The sequence below is a fragment of the Ornithorhynchus anatinus genome, chromosome X2 (genome assembly GCF_004115215.2).
Source record: "Ornithorhynchus anatinus isolate Pmale09 chromosome X2, mOrnAna1.pri.v4, whole genome shotgun sequence".
NCBI classification, from domain to species: domain Eukaryota; kingdom Metazoa; phylum Chordata; class Mammalia; order Monotremata; family Ornithorhynchidae; genus Ornithorhynchus; species Ornithorhynchus anatinus.
In genome coordinates this window covers 9,432,227-9,446,699 of record NC_041750.1, presented here as the reverse complement: position 1 = coordinate 9,446,699, position 14,473 = coordinate 9,432,227, and the positions used below count along the sequence as shown (strand labels likewise).

The following is a 14,473-nucleotide window of genomic DNA, read 5'->3' as shown; positions in this document are numbered from 1 at the left end:
TAGAGGATCTCTAGGGGCGACGAGGGAGGGCCCGTCCCCACCCCAGTCCACCCCACTCTCCTTCGGGCCGGAAGGCGCACCACACGTCATCGTTTGACGCCCGCTCGGGGGCGGGAGGCGGGGAGGGAGTGACCGGCCCCAGGCCTTTATCCTTGGCATTTACTTAACCCGGAAGGGCACAGGTGGCCTGATTACGAGAGCCCCATCCTGGGAGTCAGAGGACGGGGGTGCCACCCCTGCTCTGCTCTCACCTCCTCCAGGAGGCCTTCCCAGACTGAGCCCTCCCTCTCCTTCTGCCCACCCTCCCCACCCGACATCACTGCTGTACATCTGTACAGATTATGTATTACTGTCTTTTATGAATGAGGTGTCTAGATCTGTGATTCTATTTATCTATTTTGATGGTATCGATGCCTACTTGTTTTGCTGCCTCCCCTTTTAGACTGTGAGCCTGCTGTTGGGCAGGGGTTGTCTCTATCTGTTGCCGAATTGTACATTCCAAGCGCTGAGTACAGCGCTCTGCGCACAGTAAGCGCTCGATCAATACGATTGAATGAATTCCAAGCACTTAGTACAGCGCTCTGCGCACAGTAAGTGCTCGATCAATGCGATTGAATGAATTCCAAGCACTTAGTACAGTGCTCTGCGCACAGTAAGCGCTTGAGAAATACAACTGAACGGGAAGCACTTAGTAGATACAATTGAATGAATGAATGCTTGATGCATATTAAGTACTTAATAAATACTGGAGAAAACTAATAATAATAATAAATAAGGCCCTACATCCTGGGGATGCAGGTCGGGGAAGGGAGAACAGGACCGGGCCATGGAGGTGTCAAAGGAGAGCAACCCGGTTGGTGGAAGTGTGTGGCAGAGAGATGAGGATGTAATCAGGGTAAAACAGATACATAATAATGTAATACTAGAAGTCTATAATAGAAACAGTGAGGCCTAGTAGAAAAAGCATAGCCCTAAGTGTCAGGGAACCTGGGTTCTAATCCCAGCTCCATCACTTGCCTACTGTGTGACCAAGTCCCTTAACTTCTCGGAGCCTGTTTCCTCTGGCAGTGTGAGAAGCAGTGTGGCCCTAGGAGTGAGAAGAACTTGAGTTCTCATCCCAGCTCTGCCACTTGTCTGCTATGTGACCTTGGGTAAGGCAGTTCACTTCTCTGGGGCCTCAGTTACCTCATCTGTAAAATGGGGATTAAGACTGTGAGCCCTGTGTGGGACCGGGACTATGTCCAACCCAATTACCTTGTACCTACCTCAAGCCTTAGTAGAGCGTCTGTCACAAAGTAAGCACTTAACAAATACCCCAATTATTATTATTTCTATTCCTCATTTATAAAAGTTTTGATAAAAAACCCATCCTCCCTCTCCCTTAGACTGTGAGCCCCAGGTAGTCGTAATAGTATTTTTTAGGCATTTACTATTTGCCGGGCACTGTTCTAAGCGCTGGGGTAGATATAAGGTAATCAGGTTGGACACAGCCCATGTCCCACATAGGGCTCCCAGTCTTATTCCCCATTTTACAGATGAGGTAACTGAGGCCCAGAGAAGTGAAGTGACTTGCCCAAGGTCACAGCAGACAAGTGGCAGAGTTGGGCTTGGAACCCAGGTCCTTCTAACTCCCAGGCCCGTGCTTTAACCATTAGGCCACACTGCTTCTTGTGTGCAGAGCACTGTACTAAGCATGCCGACGTCGCTGCCAGCGGGGTGCAGCAAGAGCGGGGAGCCAGGGACTGGGTCTGACCCGATTTTCCTGTACCTAGCACAGGGCTTGGCACATAAGTGCTGAACAAATACCACAATTGTTATTAATCATATTATTATAAAACGTGACGACTGAGGTGAAAAGTCCCTTGGATTAAGCTCGTTGGCATCGAGTCACTGGAGAACGGGGTCCAGGCTAGCAGAGTGGCAAGCCTTCAGGAATTGCCCTGAATCATCCTCTCCCTGCCAGTCCTAGGAAGAGGCCCCGTATATGCCAACCTCCAACTGAGTTGTGCTCTCTGTGCTTCTAATATCTTCCAGTGAGCTCTTTGGGGGAGCTGCCCCAACCCTCATCCACCTGGCACTCTGCACACTCAAGAGGGGGAGGAAGCATATACTCCTCCCTCCTCCCCCCACCCTAATCAGAGGAGGTTGGAGGAAGAGCTAGCCCCCTTCTTTGGTCTTCAGCAGTTGGGAAAACCTGGGGGGGGTGGGGATGTTGGGGTGAGCAGCTGCTGCTCTTTCCCTACAGTGACATTTGACTCACTAGGTGGTCTGGCTTCAAAGCCTTCACAGGGCTGGTAGAGGGAGTAGGAGAAGGATTGGGTCTTACGTCTGCCCAGGGGCCAAAAGATCTGAAGGAAGGGACTGAAAGCGCCCAGGCAGGCCCAGAGCTGCTTGGTTGCCGGACTAGGCGAGACGAGGAGAGCACTGGAGCTGCCTGAGTGCTAGAGTGAGACCGGGGGACTTTTATGGCCAAGGTAAGGAGGGGAACTGGTCCTCCATCTCCCAGGGAGCTTGTGAAGTAGGGTGGGGTCGTCCCAGAGCTGTCCTCCACAGACTGCAGAGACGGGAAGGGGAGCCATCTTCTCTGAGCTCCCCTGTCACCGAATGGGTCTAATTTCTTTTGTATTGTACTCTCCCAAGCGCTTAGAATGGGCCTCGGCACATAAATCCCATTGATTGCTTGACCGAATGCCACCCTCAAACCTAGCTGGTGGGAGGAGGTGGGGTAGGAGGCAGGTCCTTCCGTTCTCTGGGGTGAGGAGGGGAGAAGGAAGACTTCTCCTTTCACATACCTGAACGCAGCCTGAGAGGGTGTCCAGCTCAAGGAAAGTTGCCCTCATCATTTCCATTATCAAAGGGGAACTCGGAAGGATCTGTTTATTATTATATTATACTCTCCCAAGCGCTTCATACTTTGCACACGGTGAGCGCTTAATAAATACGACTGAATGAAGGGTTGGCCCAGCCCTGGGCCAGGGGGAGAAAAGGAGACTTTGCCTTTGCTGGCCTTCCAACCTCCTTCCTGCACATCACAGATGTCGAGCAAGATGTCAAGCGGCAGTGACATTGGGCAGGCACGCAGGGCGGTGGAGCAGCTGCGGATGGAAGCGGGTATAGACCGGGTCAAGGTGAGGGGACATTTCTCACTTGGCCCAAGCGGTGGAGGGAGGGGAGTCAGGAGCGGCACCTGGACGAGGGTTCTAATCCCACCTCTGCCACTTGTCTGCTGTGTGACCTTGGGCAAGTCGCTTAACTTCTCTGTGCCTCAGTTACATCATCTAGAAAATGGGGATTAAGACTGTGAGCCCCACATGGGACAACCTGATTGCCTCGTACCTATCCCAGCGCTTAGAACAGTGCTTGGCACATAGTAAGCGCTTAACAAATGCCATCGTTATTATTTTTTTACCTGGAGCCGTCCCCCTTCTCCTAGGTGGGGGCCCTAGCTTCAAGCAGAGGGGTGGGGTGGGGGAGAGATGGTCTTCCCCCTCTCGCGGTAACAGGACTAGGGTCCCACAACTGCCACTCTCTTAGCATGACATGACAGAAGGGAGGGGGTTGCAGGGAGGGGGAATGGAGTGGGAGCCTCTTGGCTTGAAGGAGGGAGAAGGGGCTGGGCTTCCAACTGCCCTCAATCTCCCACCCCACCACACTAACTGGGACCACTGCTCTACTCAAGGTATCCAAGGCAGCTGGCGAGCTGCTGCAGTTCTGCCTGGAGCATGCGAAGAGCGACCCCTTCCTCATGGGCATCCCTGCAGCCATCAACCCCTTCAAGGAGAAGAAGCCCTGCACCATTCTGTGAAGGACAGGACCTCCTTGCCCTTCCTCCTTGCCCATGGCAGCCTCTCCCCAACCCGCTAACACCGTATGATAGATCGGGGCTCAGTTCCCTCCTCCCCACCCCCACCCAAAACCTGTTAGGTCTGCATTAAAGTCAGCTTCAGGGAGCCCTCTGGGTCCCTCTGGGTCCCTCTGTGTGGTGCCTCTTTCTGCCCTCGGGCCTGGAAGAAATCTGGGGCCACTAAGCGGAGGGAGGCATGTGGGGCAAGGTAAGTAAGGGAGGATGGAGCTGAGGCCCAAGCCGGGAAGGGCAGGAGTGGTGGAGAGTGGTGGAGCCTGAAAGCCCAGGTTTGTCGTCAACACCCCATTCCCCCTGTAATAATTATGGTACTTGTTAAGCGCTTACTATGTGCCCAGCGCCGTACTAAGCGCTGGGATGGAATACAAGTTAATCAGGTTGGACACGGTCCCTGCCCCACTTGGGGCTCACACTCAATCCCCATTTTACAGACGAGGTAACCGAGGCCCAGAAAAGTGAAGTGACTTCCCCAAGGTCACACAGCAGAGATGTGGCAGAGCCAGGATTAGAACCCAAGTCCTTCTAACTCCCAGGCCTGTGCTCTATCCACTGCGCCATGCTGTTTCTCCCTGTCCCCGCCACAGCAAAACCCAGAGTTTAGCCTCCCAGACACCCACCTGAGAGCCAGCCCTCAGGGCTGGGGCGGCTCCCACTTTGGGCCTTCCCCTTTCCCCTGCCCTTCCTGGCCAATGCCCACACTACACACACATGCCCACAGCCAAGGGGCATGACTGCTTCCATCCACTTTATTTGAAGAGCTTTACCCGTGGCTGCCCAGCAAGGGCAAGAAATAAATAACACAGTTGGGGGGGGGGGGGGGCAGGCGGGTTGGGGAGAATGGGGAGAAAGGCAGGAGAGGGTGGTCAACCGGCCCCTTCACCCTGCCACTCAGCACCAGTCCCGCTGCCCCTGCTCTCGGCACCTCTCTCCTGCCACTTGGCGTTCTGACCGTGTGCCAGAAGCTGGTCCCTGGGGTCTCTGCTCTTCGTGGCCAGGGCGCGGCACCATCTCTGGGGATTTGGCCCCGGCCTCCAGGGGAGACGTTCTCAGCTCCCCGGGGTCTGAGGGGAACAGGGAGGCCTGAGCCTTCTGCGGTGCCACGGAGCTGGATAAATCTGGGGGAGGGGAGAAGGGGGAGAAGGAGAGGGAGAGGGGAGCCTCTCCCAAACACAACCACTGAGAGGCAGGGCCCAGACACAGGGCAGGAGCACCCGAGATGAGCCTGGGGGGGACTCTTCTCTCTCCTACTGCCCACTGGGACAGCTCAGCGGGGGCGGGAAGGCGTGCCCTGTAAGTCTTCAGGGCTTCAGCCTCCAGACCTCCAGGGACAGACCCCCCGAAGCGGCCACCACCATATTTCCTTCGGCACAGATCTGCAGGGAGAAGCAGAGGCGAGGCCCTCAGCTCAGAGCCACGGCAGAGCCGTGGCCTAGAGGGGGGCAGGAGAGGTCAAGGCCTTACCCCGTTCAGCACATTGTGGTGAGTTCGGGTACAGATGGTCCGTGGAGGGTCGGTGGGGACCTGGATCTGCAAAGGAAAATTCCAGAGCTCGAGCCCTAAGGGACCCAGGGCGGAGAGGACGGAAAGCAGCCGGGATGTGGAACCAAGGGCCTGGGCTGTCCTCAAACCCCTCCTCGAGGCGACCGCCCTTCTTACCCGGATCGTCTTGTCGGTGGATGTGGTGTACAGGGCCCCGAGAGTGTGCTGGATCCCGGTGATCTGCGACCTGTGGCCCACATCAAAGGACTGGGGAAGGAGAAAAAGGGGGGAGGTGACAAGGAGAAGGGGGCCTCAGACTCTCCCTCCGGCCCCCGCTTGCCACGGTCGGTGTTTGCCCTCATTCTTCCCTCCCCCGGCAGCGGCTCCACATCACTGCCCTCCCCGAGGCTGCAAGGAACAGGGAGGGGCTAGCGGTGGGAGTTGTGTCCTTCGGCCCCAACTCCTGGTCTGAGCACGAGGGCCCCGGCTCTGGCCTTGCCCTCTACAGGGGGACGGCGGGGGGCGGGAGGTGGGGTCGCGGCCAACTCACCCTGATGTGCTGGAAGTGGCCGGCGCAGTTCTCAAACACATAGAGCAGTCCCTGGTTGTCTCCAGCCCACAGCTGTGGTCCTTGGTAGGACATACACAGTAGGTAGGACTCTAGCTACAGGAGGAGAGGGAGACGAGGCAGGGAGCAAGTTGGTGAGTCGTGGATCCGTCTCCTTCGGCCGGAGCCCATCTTCCTGCTTCTACACACCCTGGCCCACGTGGGGGCCCACGTAGGGGACCTCGTGGTCCAGCTGCCATGCTCGTAACCCAGCCGGCTGGCCGGTCAGCCAGCGGGGGAAGGTGGGGGGATCCACCCTGGCCCGGACCTTCTTTGTCCCCTGGGGGCGAGTCGCAGGGCCTAGTCCTGCCCACCTGCAGCCGCTGCAAGACGCTGTTGGTACGGCGGTCAAACACCACCAAGGTTCGGTCCTCGCTTCCCGAGATGATGTGCCGGTCGTCGGCCAGCAAGGCCAGCACTGCACTCGAGTGGAGCTTTCGGCTCTTCACCAGGGCTTGGCCGGCTGCCGGGGGAGGCGGAAGGGAGGAGAGGGGAGAGGCACCAGACCATCAGCCTTGTAGACCCTGCAGCTTCATCAAGGCCATCTCCGATGGGGAATGGAGACCCTTGGGTGGGTCAGGCTGGTTTAAGCTGAGGCAGCGGGGGACGAGTTTGAGGAGCAGAAGTGGCATGTGGAAGGAGGTCCCACGAGGTGATCGGGGCAAGGCACGACCCACCCCGGACTTTGGCACTAACCCAAATGGTCAGTCCAGGCCCTGTTCCCCTCCACCACCTCTCTAGACGGGGAGGCAAGAGGGGCGGCTCGTCGGCCGAGGCGGAGCAAAGCTCGGCTGGGTTCTACATTTTCCCAAGCTCCAGAGAACGCCGCAGCAGCAATCCACTGGGCAGTGTCCAGCTCCCCTAGTGGGGGAGACTCCTGTAACCCCCACCCCTAAAATCCCACCCACACCTCCCAGTTGGGAAGTTGGGAGGGACAGCCAGAAGTAAAGTGCAGGGGGCTTCTGGGTTTGCGGGGGGCATGATTCCTGCTGTGAGACTACGAGGAGGTTGACATGGAGATGCTCTAGGATCTTTACTTGGCTACCGCCCCACCTGAAGCCTGGCACCCGCCTCTCCAACACCCTGAACTCTCATTTCCATCCCCTTCAATCTGAGCCTTCACCCCTATGTTCCTAATTCCTTGACCCTCTCCTTTCCTCCTGCCCTCAATTCCTGCTACCCAGTTACAGCCACGGTTTCATGCCCTCTCTAGAGCATCAAGTGGAGAAGCAGCATCGCCTAGTGGAAAGAGCACGGGTCTGGGAGTCCCGGGAGTAAGAAGACCTGGGTGCCAATCCCAGCTTTGCCACTCACTGTCCGTGTGACCTTGGACAAGTCACTTCTCTTGCTTCAGTTTCCTCATCTGCAAAATGGGGATGAAAATACCTGTTCTCTCTCCCCCCTTAGACCGTGAATCCCATGCATCTATCCCAAAGCTTAGTAGAGTGGTTGGCACGTAGTCAGTGCTAAACAAATTCCATACCACTATTACCTATTAACCACGATTTGGCACAGCATTGGCACGATGCTGCGGTCGCTTTCCTGCAAAAGATTCTTCTGTGTCCTAACCCCTGCCCACCTACACGCTTGTTGCACTCACTGCCTCAGTGGAAACCTGACTGGTGGGCAGAAGAGAGAGAGAGAGAGGGCACTTGACACTTCTCAGAACCCTCTGATCAACTGTTGCTAGACCAAGGCTCATACGTCAAGGGACAGGAATGCCATCACATGCTTGGAGCGAGCCCCCAGCTCTTTCCCACTCAGTCCAAGCTCTTGTGTACATCTCTTTACAAGCTACCATTTCCCCGACTGGTAATTTATTTTAATGCTGTCTCCCCACCATAGACCGTTGGCGCTATGGATCATTATTTTGCTTCTGCCCCACCAAGAGCGTCTACCAACTCTGTCGGACTATCCTCCTTCCCCGCCAAACGCTTAGTCCAGTGCTCTACCCACAGTAAGCACCACAGATCGATCGATGAGCCCGGCCGCATTGGTCCCACTCCCCAGCAGCAGAAGACACACCTCGGGGGTCATACATGGTCACTTTCTTGTCATAGGTGCCGGTGACCAGAACGTCGGGCCGGTAGGAGACACAGAGCACTGCGGCCTTTCCCCTGGGAAAAGAGGAACGTGGCTGAGGTGGGAGGGGCAGAAAGCCAAGCCGGGAAAGTGACCAGACACCACCCGCCCCCCAATGCGCCCCGCCGCGAACCTCACTGCCCCAGACCCGCCACCGTCCCCACAAGCGGCCGGTACCTGATCTCCCCAAACTGCTGCCCATCGGCCTCCATGTCCCACAACTTCACTGTGCTGTCCCAGGAGCCAGAACACACCCGGTTATCTTGGGAGTCGAGTGACCAGACCCAGCCCTATGGGACAGGAGGGGAACAGGAAGGGGCTGGGGATGGCCTACAGCCAGACAAGTCAAGAGGATGGGTTAGGGGGACGGGGGTGAACAGGATCAAACCCCAGGGGGGGGAATCATCCTCAGCGGGCCCAGGGAGAAGGACAGTAAGTCTCAACCCCGTTCTCCTGGGTCAAGCCCCCACCCTTCTCTGCCCTCAACCCCCGCTCCCACCCCGCCCCCTCCCCAACCAACTGACCTTGTGCGTCCCATTGCGCTGGGTGCCCAAGGCTTTGACCAACACCTGGTCTGGCTCCCCGCCCAGCTGCCTCAGGTCCCACAGGTTGACATTGCGGTCGCGGGAACCTGACAGGCAGAGCTCCCCACCCTGGACGGAAGCAGAAAATGTTTCAGTTTCACGAGAGGCAGCATGGCGTAGAGGCTAGAGCACGGGCCTGGGGGTCAGCGAGTCATGGGTTCTAATCCCCGCTCTGCCACTTATCTGCTGTGGGACTCTGGGCTGATCACTTCACTTCTCTGGGCCTCAGTTCCCTCACCTGTAAAACGGGGATTGAGAATGTGAGCCCCCACGTGGGATGGGGACTGTGTCTAATCGGATTTGCTTGTAACCACCCCAGCCTGGCACATGGTAAGCGCTTAACAAATATCATAATAATTATTATTATTATTCAGGCCCCACCCTGGGGGCAGGAAGATGGGGGTGGAGAGTTGATTCATTCCAGCAGTGGGAACCCCCATTCTCCACCCCACTTGGTCTTTGTACTGAGAGATAAGGGCCTTCTTCTCACCTGCAAGAGGAGGATGGAGTCAACGGACGCGAAGTGCCCCTCAGCCAGGCAGAAGTGTTCAGCACGCTGCCCGTCATCTGCCCAGTGGGCCAAGTGCTCCTCCAGTTGGATGCACGCGGTGGGCCAGGCAAAGTCCTCCTCTGCCAAGGAGTAAGGGGGATGGGGGGTGAGACCCGGAGCCCCAGCCTCCCCTTCAGATGATCGATCGATCAGTGGTATTCAGTGAGCGCTTACTGCGTGCAGGGCACCATCCTAAGCTCCTGGCAGAGAACAACAGAGCTGATAGACAAGATCGATGCCTTCAGGGAGCTTTCCAGTCTACGAGGGGAGAGGGAAACTAAGGTAAATTGCAGATGAGGAAAATGGCAGAGCGTATGGATACGTATTTAAATGCTGCGGGGCTGAGGGTGGGGCGAAAATCAAGCGTTTACAGGGTTGGCGGCCAAGTTCCTAAGCAACGCAGGGGGGATGGTGGGTAGGGGAAAGGAGGGCTTAGTCAGGGAAAGTCTCTGCAAGAAGATGTGATCTGGAGACTTCGAAGGTGGGGAGAGGGGTGGTCTGTCAGATATGAAGGTAGAGGGAGTTTCAGGCCAGAGGGAGGACATGCGTAAGGGGTCAGTGACGAAACAGACAAGATCGAGATACAGAGACTGGGTTGGCATTAGAGGGGTGGAGTGAACAGGCTGGGTTGTAGTAGGAGATCAGCGAGGTCAGGAAGGAGGGAAGAGAGCTGGTCGAGTGCCTTAAAGCTGACGGTAAGGAGCTTCTGCTTGATGGATGGGCAACCACTGGAGGTACTCGAGGAGTGGGGAAACATGAACTGAACTCGTTTTTAGAAAAATGACCGGGGCGGCAGTGTGAAAGATGGACTGGAGTGGGGAGAGATGGGAGGCAGGGAAGTCAGCGAGGAGGCTGATGCAGTAGTCGAGGTGGGATAGGGTGAGTGCTTAGCTCAGAGTGGTAGCAGTTTGGATGGAGAGGAAAGGGCGGATTCTAGAGGTGGTGTGAGATAGGTGCCGGGGTGGGGACAGAGAGCACTGAAGGGGAAACAGGAAGGGCAGATTTGTTTCGTCTCCACCCCTTCTCGGATGCCTTCCCTGAGGCCTACTTTCCCGTTTCCTTCTTTGCCACTCCTCTCCCTTCTCTCCCTCTTTCAGGGAAAGCAACACCTACTTCCCCTGGGGAACCCACCTCACTATCTCAGGGGGTGCTCCTCAGAAAAACCCTCCTAATCACTCCGGCTCTCTTTTCTTTCCTGTCTCCCCCTCTGGTCCGAAAACTCCTTGGCTGCAGGGAACGTGTCTACCCACTCTGTTGTATGTACTCTCCCAAGCACTCAGAGCAGCGCTCTGCACACAGTAAGGGCTCAATAAATACCACTGATTGACTGTCGTCCTGTCCGCCCCCCGCCGACTAGATCCCACCTGGACCACAAGCAGCCACTTGCCAGGGACCGGGGTCTCCCTTGGTCTTGAACAGCACCTAGGCAAGAGGTGACCAAATATATTAATCCTGGGAGGCGCGGGTGATTGTCTTCTCTTAGCCATCGGCATAGAATAAGCCTTTACTGGTCAACGTCACCGCCGCCGCCTTGCTCACGGCTTCCCTCAGGCCTGGAACTGCCTCCCCCTTCGAATCTGACAGACCACCACTCTCCCCACCTTTGAAGTCTCACTAAAATGACATCTCCTCCAAAGATGCCTTCCCCGACTCAGCCCTCATTTCCCCTACTTCTTCCCCCTTCTGCATCACGCTTGCGCTTGGATCTGACCCCTCTAAGCACCTGCCATCCACCCAACCCTCAGCCCCCAACGGCACTTACATCCAGATCCGTAATTTAAATGTCAATCTCTCCCTCTAGACGGTGAACTCCTTGTGGGCAGGGAAGGTGTCTTCCAAGCCTGTTGTAGTGTACTCTCCCAATCGCTTAGTCCAGTGCTCTGCACACTCGATAAATCCCGCAATAAATGCCAACATCATTGTTATGATGCACCTAAAAGTCACAGGACAAGTGACCCTTGGTGGTAGGTGCTTAGGGACCCATTCTCCCTCCTGCCGGCTGCGTTCCCCTCATATCTGGTCAGTTAAGCGCTACTGGGTCCGAATGATACCCGCAAATGTCCGAATGATACCCGACACGCTACCAGGACGATTGCAGATGGAGAGCGGGGTGTTCTGGGGAGAGATGTGTCTGTGGTGTCCCTTGTGGGTCGGGGACGACTTGGCGACATAAGACAAGACGAGACAGCTGGTTGGGAGCCATCGAGTGGCAACTCGGTAGATGGGAGTCCGTGTCTCCCAACTCCGTTGTCGGTGTACTCTCCCGACTGCTTAGTACAGTGCTCCGCACATAGTAAGCACTCAGTAAATACTATCGAAAGAATGGATATCTGTACTTGATTTATATTAACGTCAGTCTCTCTGTCCAGACCCCCGGCTTCTTGCGGGCGAGGAACACGGCTCCCAACTCCGTTGTCGGTGTACTCTCCCGACTGCTTAGTGCAGTGCTCTGCACATAGTAAGCACTCGGTAAATACCATCGAGAGAATGGATATCTGGACTTGATCTATATTAACGTCCGTCTCTCCGTCCGGACCCTCGGCTTCTTGCGGGTGGGGAACGCATCTCCCAACTCTGTTGTCGGTGTACTCTCCCGACTGCTTAGTGCAGTGCTCTGCACATAGTAGGCACTCGGTAAATACCATCGAAAGAAAGGATATCTGTACTTTATATTAACGTCCCTCTCCCCGTCCAGACGCTCGGCTTCTTGCGGGAGGGAAACGCGGTTCCCAACTCCGTTGTCGGTGTACTCTCCCGACTGCTTAGTGCAGTGCTCTGCACATAGTAAGCACTCGGTAAATACCATCGAGAGAATGGATATCTGGACTTGCTCTATATTAACGTCCGTCTCTCCGTCGGGACCCTCGGCTTCTTGGGAGCGGGGAGGAACGCGGCTCCCCACTCCGTGTAGGTGTCTTCCCTCCGGCGATCAGTACGGTGCCCCGCTAAGTGTCGAGCACATCCCGCCCGAGGAATGACCATCTGCGATTGACTTCTTTCTGTTACCGTCTGTCTCCCCTTCTAGACCGTAGGCCCGTTGCAGGCGGGGAAGGCGTCTCCCGCCTCTGCGGCTCTGCAAGAATTCCGACGGCCGGCCCGATTGCCGCAGCGTGCTCTCCAAGCGACCCAACGAAGGGAGCACCCCCCAACCCCCAACCCCCACCCCCCCGGCCCCGGCCTACCTTCCACCACGGGGTAGGCGCCGCCCACGCGCTTCTGCACCCGGATCCGCCAGGTGATCTGATCCCGCACGATGTCCCGCAGAGTCCGGCACACCCGGGCCAGCACGCCCAGCACCAGCCGGGCGTCCAGGTAGGCGAAAATCTCCAGGATCAGCTCCAGGGGGAGGCCCAGGAGGCCCGAGCCGGCCGCGGCGGCCTCGCCCACCGGGGATTTCTTGAGGTCCGGCCGCAGGTCGACGGCCGGGGGCCGGGCCCCGCCGGGGAGGACGTCCCGGGGCTTCGCGGGCCGCGGGCCGGGCGAGGGGCCGCCCAGCACCCGGGCGATGTACTCCTGGGCCTGGGCGTCGGGATCCGGGGGGCTCTCGGGGTCCGAGTCGTGGTCCGGGCCCGGGGCCCCCTCCATGCTAGCGGGAGCCCAGAGGCCGGGGCCCCCCGCCCCCCAGGCTCTGTCCGCTTGGGCCGCCGCCGCCCCCACGGCACATCCCGGGGCCAAACTGCAGAGAACCGAGCAGGTTTCCGGCGCTCGGCTGGTGACGGAGGAGGGAGGGTCGCCCCACCCCTTCCTCCCCCGCCCTGGTTGGGATCCCGCCCGACCCTGCTGTGTGACCTTGGGTAAGTCACTTCCCTGGGCCGCAGTTCCCGCCTCCGCAGACTGGGGATTCGATACCTGGGCTCCCCAGCGCTGACTGCAGCGCCTGGCTCATAGCAAGCGCTTAACGACCACCGGCTTTATTATTATTATTAGACCGTGAGCCGTATGGGGGACGGTCTTACGGACTGGAAGCCCGTCGTGTTGTACTTTCCAAGCGCTTAGTACAGTGCTGTGCACACAGTAAGCGCTCAATAGATGCGATCGGATGAATGAATGAATCAACTCCCTGGACTGGGACTGTGCCCAAACCTGATTAACTCCTATCTACCCCAGCACTCGCAACACTGCTTGAAACAGAGCGAGCACTTAAATACCCATAATAATCATAATAAATGCTCATAATAATCTTACTGAGGAGTGCCAAGGGCAGCTGTTGGAGTGACAACCTTGGAAACGGGCACTTAATCAGGGAATGCTTCCTGGAGGTGGAATGTCTTTGGTGGGCTTTGAAGGAGAGCACTTTAGGGTCGTGCCTTGCACACAGGCACTCAGATTCTTTTGATTATTTTTTATTTCTCCTTATTCACCCCACCCCTCCTCCAGCCCCACGGCACTTCCGTACAGATCCGCCTTTAATTTGTTTTAATGTCGGCCTCCCCCTCCGGTCTGTAAGGCCCTGGTGGCCAGGGCACATCTCTACCTACTCTTTTGCATTGTAATAATAATGATGATTGATAATCGTGGTACTTGTTAAACGCTTACTATGTGCCAGGCACTCTACTGAGCGATGGGGTGGATATAAGTAAATTGGGTTGGACACAGTCCCTGTCCTACGTGGGGCTCACAGACTCAATCCCCAATTTACAGATGAGGGAACCGAGGCCCAGAGAAGTGAAGGGATTTGCCCAAGTTCCCACAGCAGACAAGTGGAGAAGGCAGGATTCGAACCCATGACCTGACTCCCAGGCCCCGTGGTCTATCCACTACACCATGCTGCTTCTCCCAGATGCCTAGTACACTGCTCTGCCCACAGTAAGTTCACCTTCACAACATTGCTAAAATCCACCCTTTCCTCTCAATCCAAATCGCTACCACGTTAATATAATCACGCATCCTATCCCACCTAGATCACTGCATCAGCCTCCTTTCTGACCCCTCCTTTCTGACCTTCCAACCTCCTGCCTCTCCCCACTTCAGAACATACTTCATGCTGCTGCCCGAATCATTTTCCTTCAAAAACGTTCAGACCATGTTTCCCCACTCCTCAAGAAACTCCAGTGGTTGTCCATCCACCTCTGCATCAAACAAAAACTCCTCACCATTGGCTTTAAAGCACTTAATCACCTTGCCCCCTCCTACCTCACCTCACTACTCTCCTGCAACCCAGCCCGCACACTTGGTTCCTCTAATGCTACCACTTGTCTCACTGTGCCTACATCTCATCTATCTTGCTGCCGCCCCCTCGTCCATGTCCTGCCTCTGGCCTGGAACGCCCTCCTCTCCTCAAATCCGACAGTTACTCTCCCACTCATCAA

The 14,473-nt window shown here is 56.6% G+C and overlaps 2 protein-coding genes across 5 annotated transcripts; one reads left to right on the top strand and one right to left on the bottom strand.

Annotated features, from left to right (window-relative positions):
• Positions 1-746: 746 nt before the first annotated feature.
• GNG14 (G protein subunit gamma 14) lies at positions 747-3,972 on the top strand. The gene is made up of 4 exons (XM_001509103.4): positions 747-895; positions 2,281-2,474; positions 3,036-3,128; positions 3,680-3,972. The coding sequence occupies exons 2-4, from the start codon at positions 2,466-2,468 to the stop codon at positions 3,803-3,805; spliced, it is 228 nt and encodes a 75-aa protein (XP_001509153.2). The 5' UTR covers positions 747-895; positions 2,281-2,465; the 3' UTR covers positions 3,806-3,972.
• FBXW9 (F-box and WD repeat domain containing 9) lies at positions 2,939-12,867 on the bottom strand. 4 transcript variants are annotated; one of them, XM_029053388.2, is made up of 10 exons: positions 12,347-12,865; positions 9,105-9,244; positions 8,555-8,683; positions 8,208-8,320; positions 7,974-8,065; positions 6,263-6,411; positions 5,892-6,005; positions 5,519-5,608; positions 5,324-5,389; positions 2,939-3,095 (listed from the first exon to the last, which is right to left on the bottom strand). In XM_029053388.2, exons 1-10 carry the CDS (start codon positions 12,747-12,749, stop codon positions 3,051-3,053), a joined length of 1,341 nt encoding a protein of 446 aa, XP_028909221.1. In that variant the 5' UTR covers positions 12,750-12,865; the 3' UTR covers positions 2,939-3,050. The 4 variants fall into 4 exon arrangements, with proteins under 4 accessions (XP_028909221.1, XP_028909223.1, XP_028909220.1 ...); XM_029053390.2 differs by having other exon boundaries at positions 3,007-3,095; positions 5,892-6,001; positions 12,347-12,867; XM_029053387.2 differs by lacking the exon at positions 2,939-3,095 and adding an exon at positions 4,582-5,235 and having other exon boundaries at positions 12,347-12,863.
• Between the last annotated feature and the right edge of the window lie 1,606 nt (positions 12,868-14,473).

Coding starts and splice junctions, on each gene's coding strand:
- GNG14 (XM_001509103.4), top strand. Junction 3,129..3,679: donor CGGGTATAGACCGGGTCAAG/GTGAGGGGACAT, acceptor GCTCTACTCAAG/GTATCCAAGGCAGCTGGCGA.
- FBXW9 (XM_029053387.2), bottom strand. CDS start 12,749: ATGGAGGGGGCCCCGGGCCCGGACCACGACTCGGACCCCGAGAGCCCC. Junction 6,006..6,262: donor GCGTCTTGCAGCGGCTGCAG/GTGGGCAGGACT, acceptor CTCCTCCTGTAG/CTAGAGTCCTACCTACTGTG. Junction 5,390..5,518: donor CCACCGACAAGACGATCCGG/GTAAGAAGGGCG, acceptor TTTCCTTTGCAG/ATCCAGGTCCCCACCGACCC.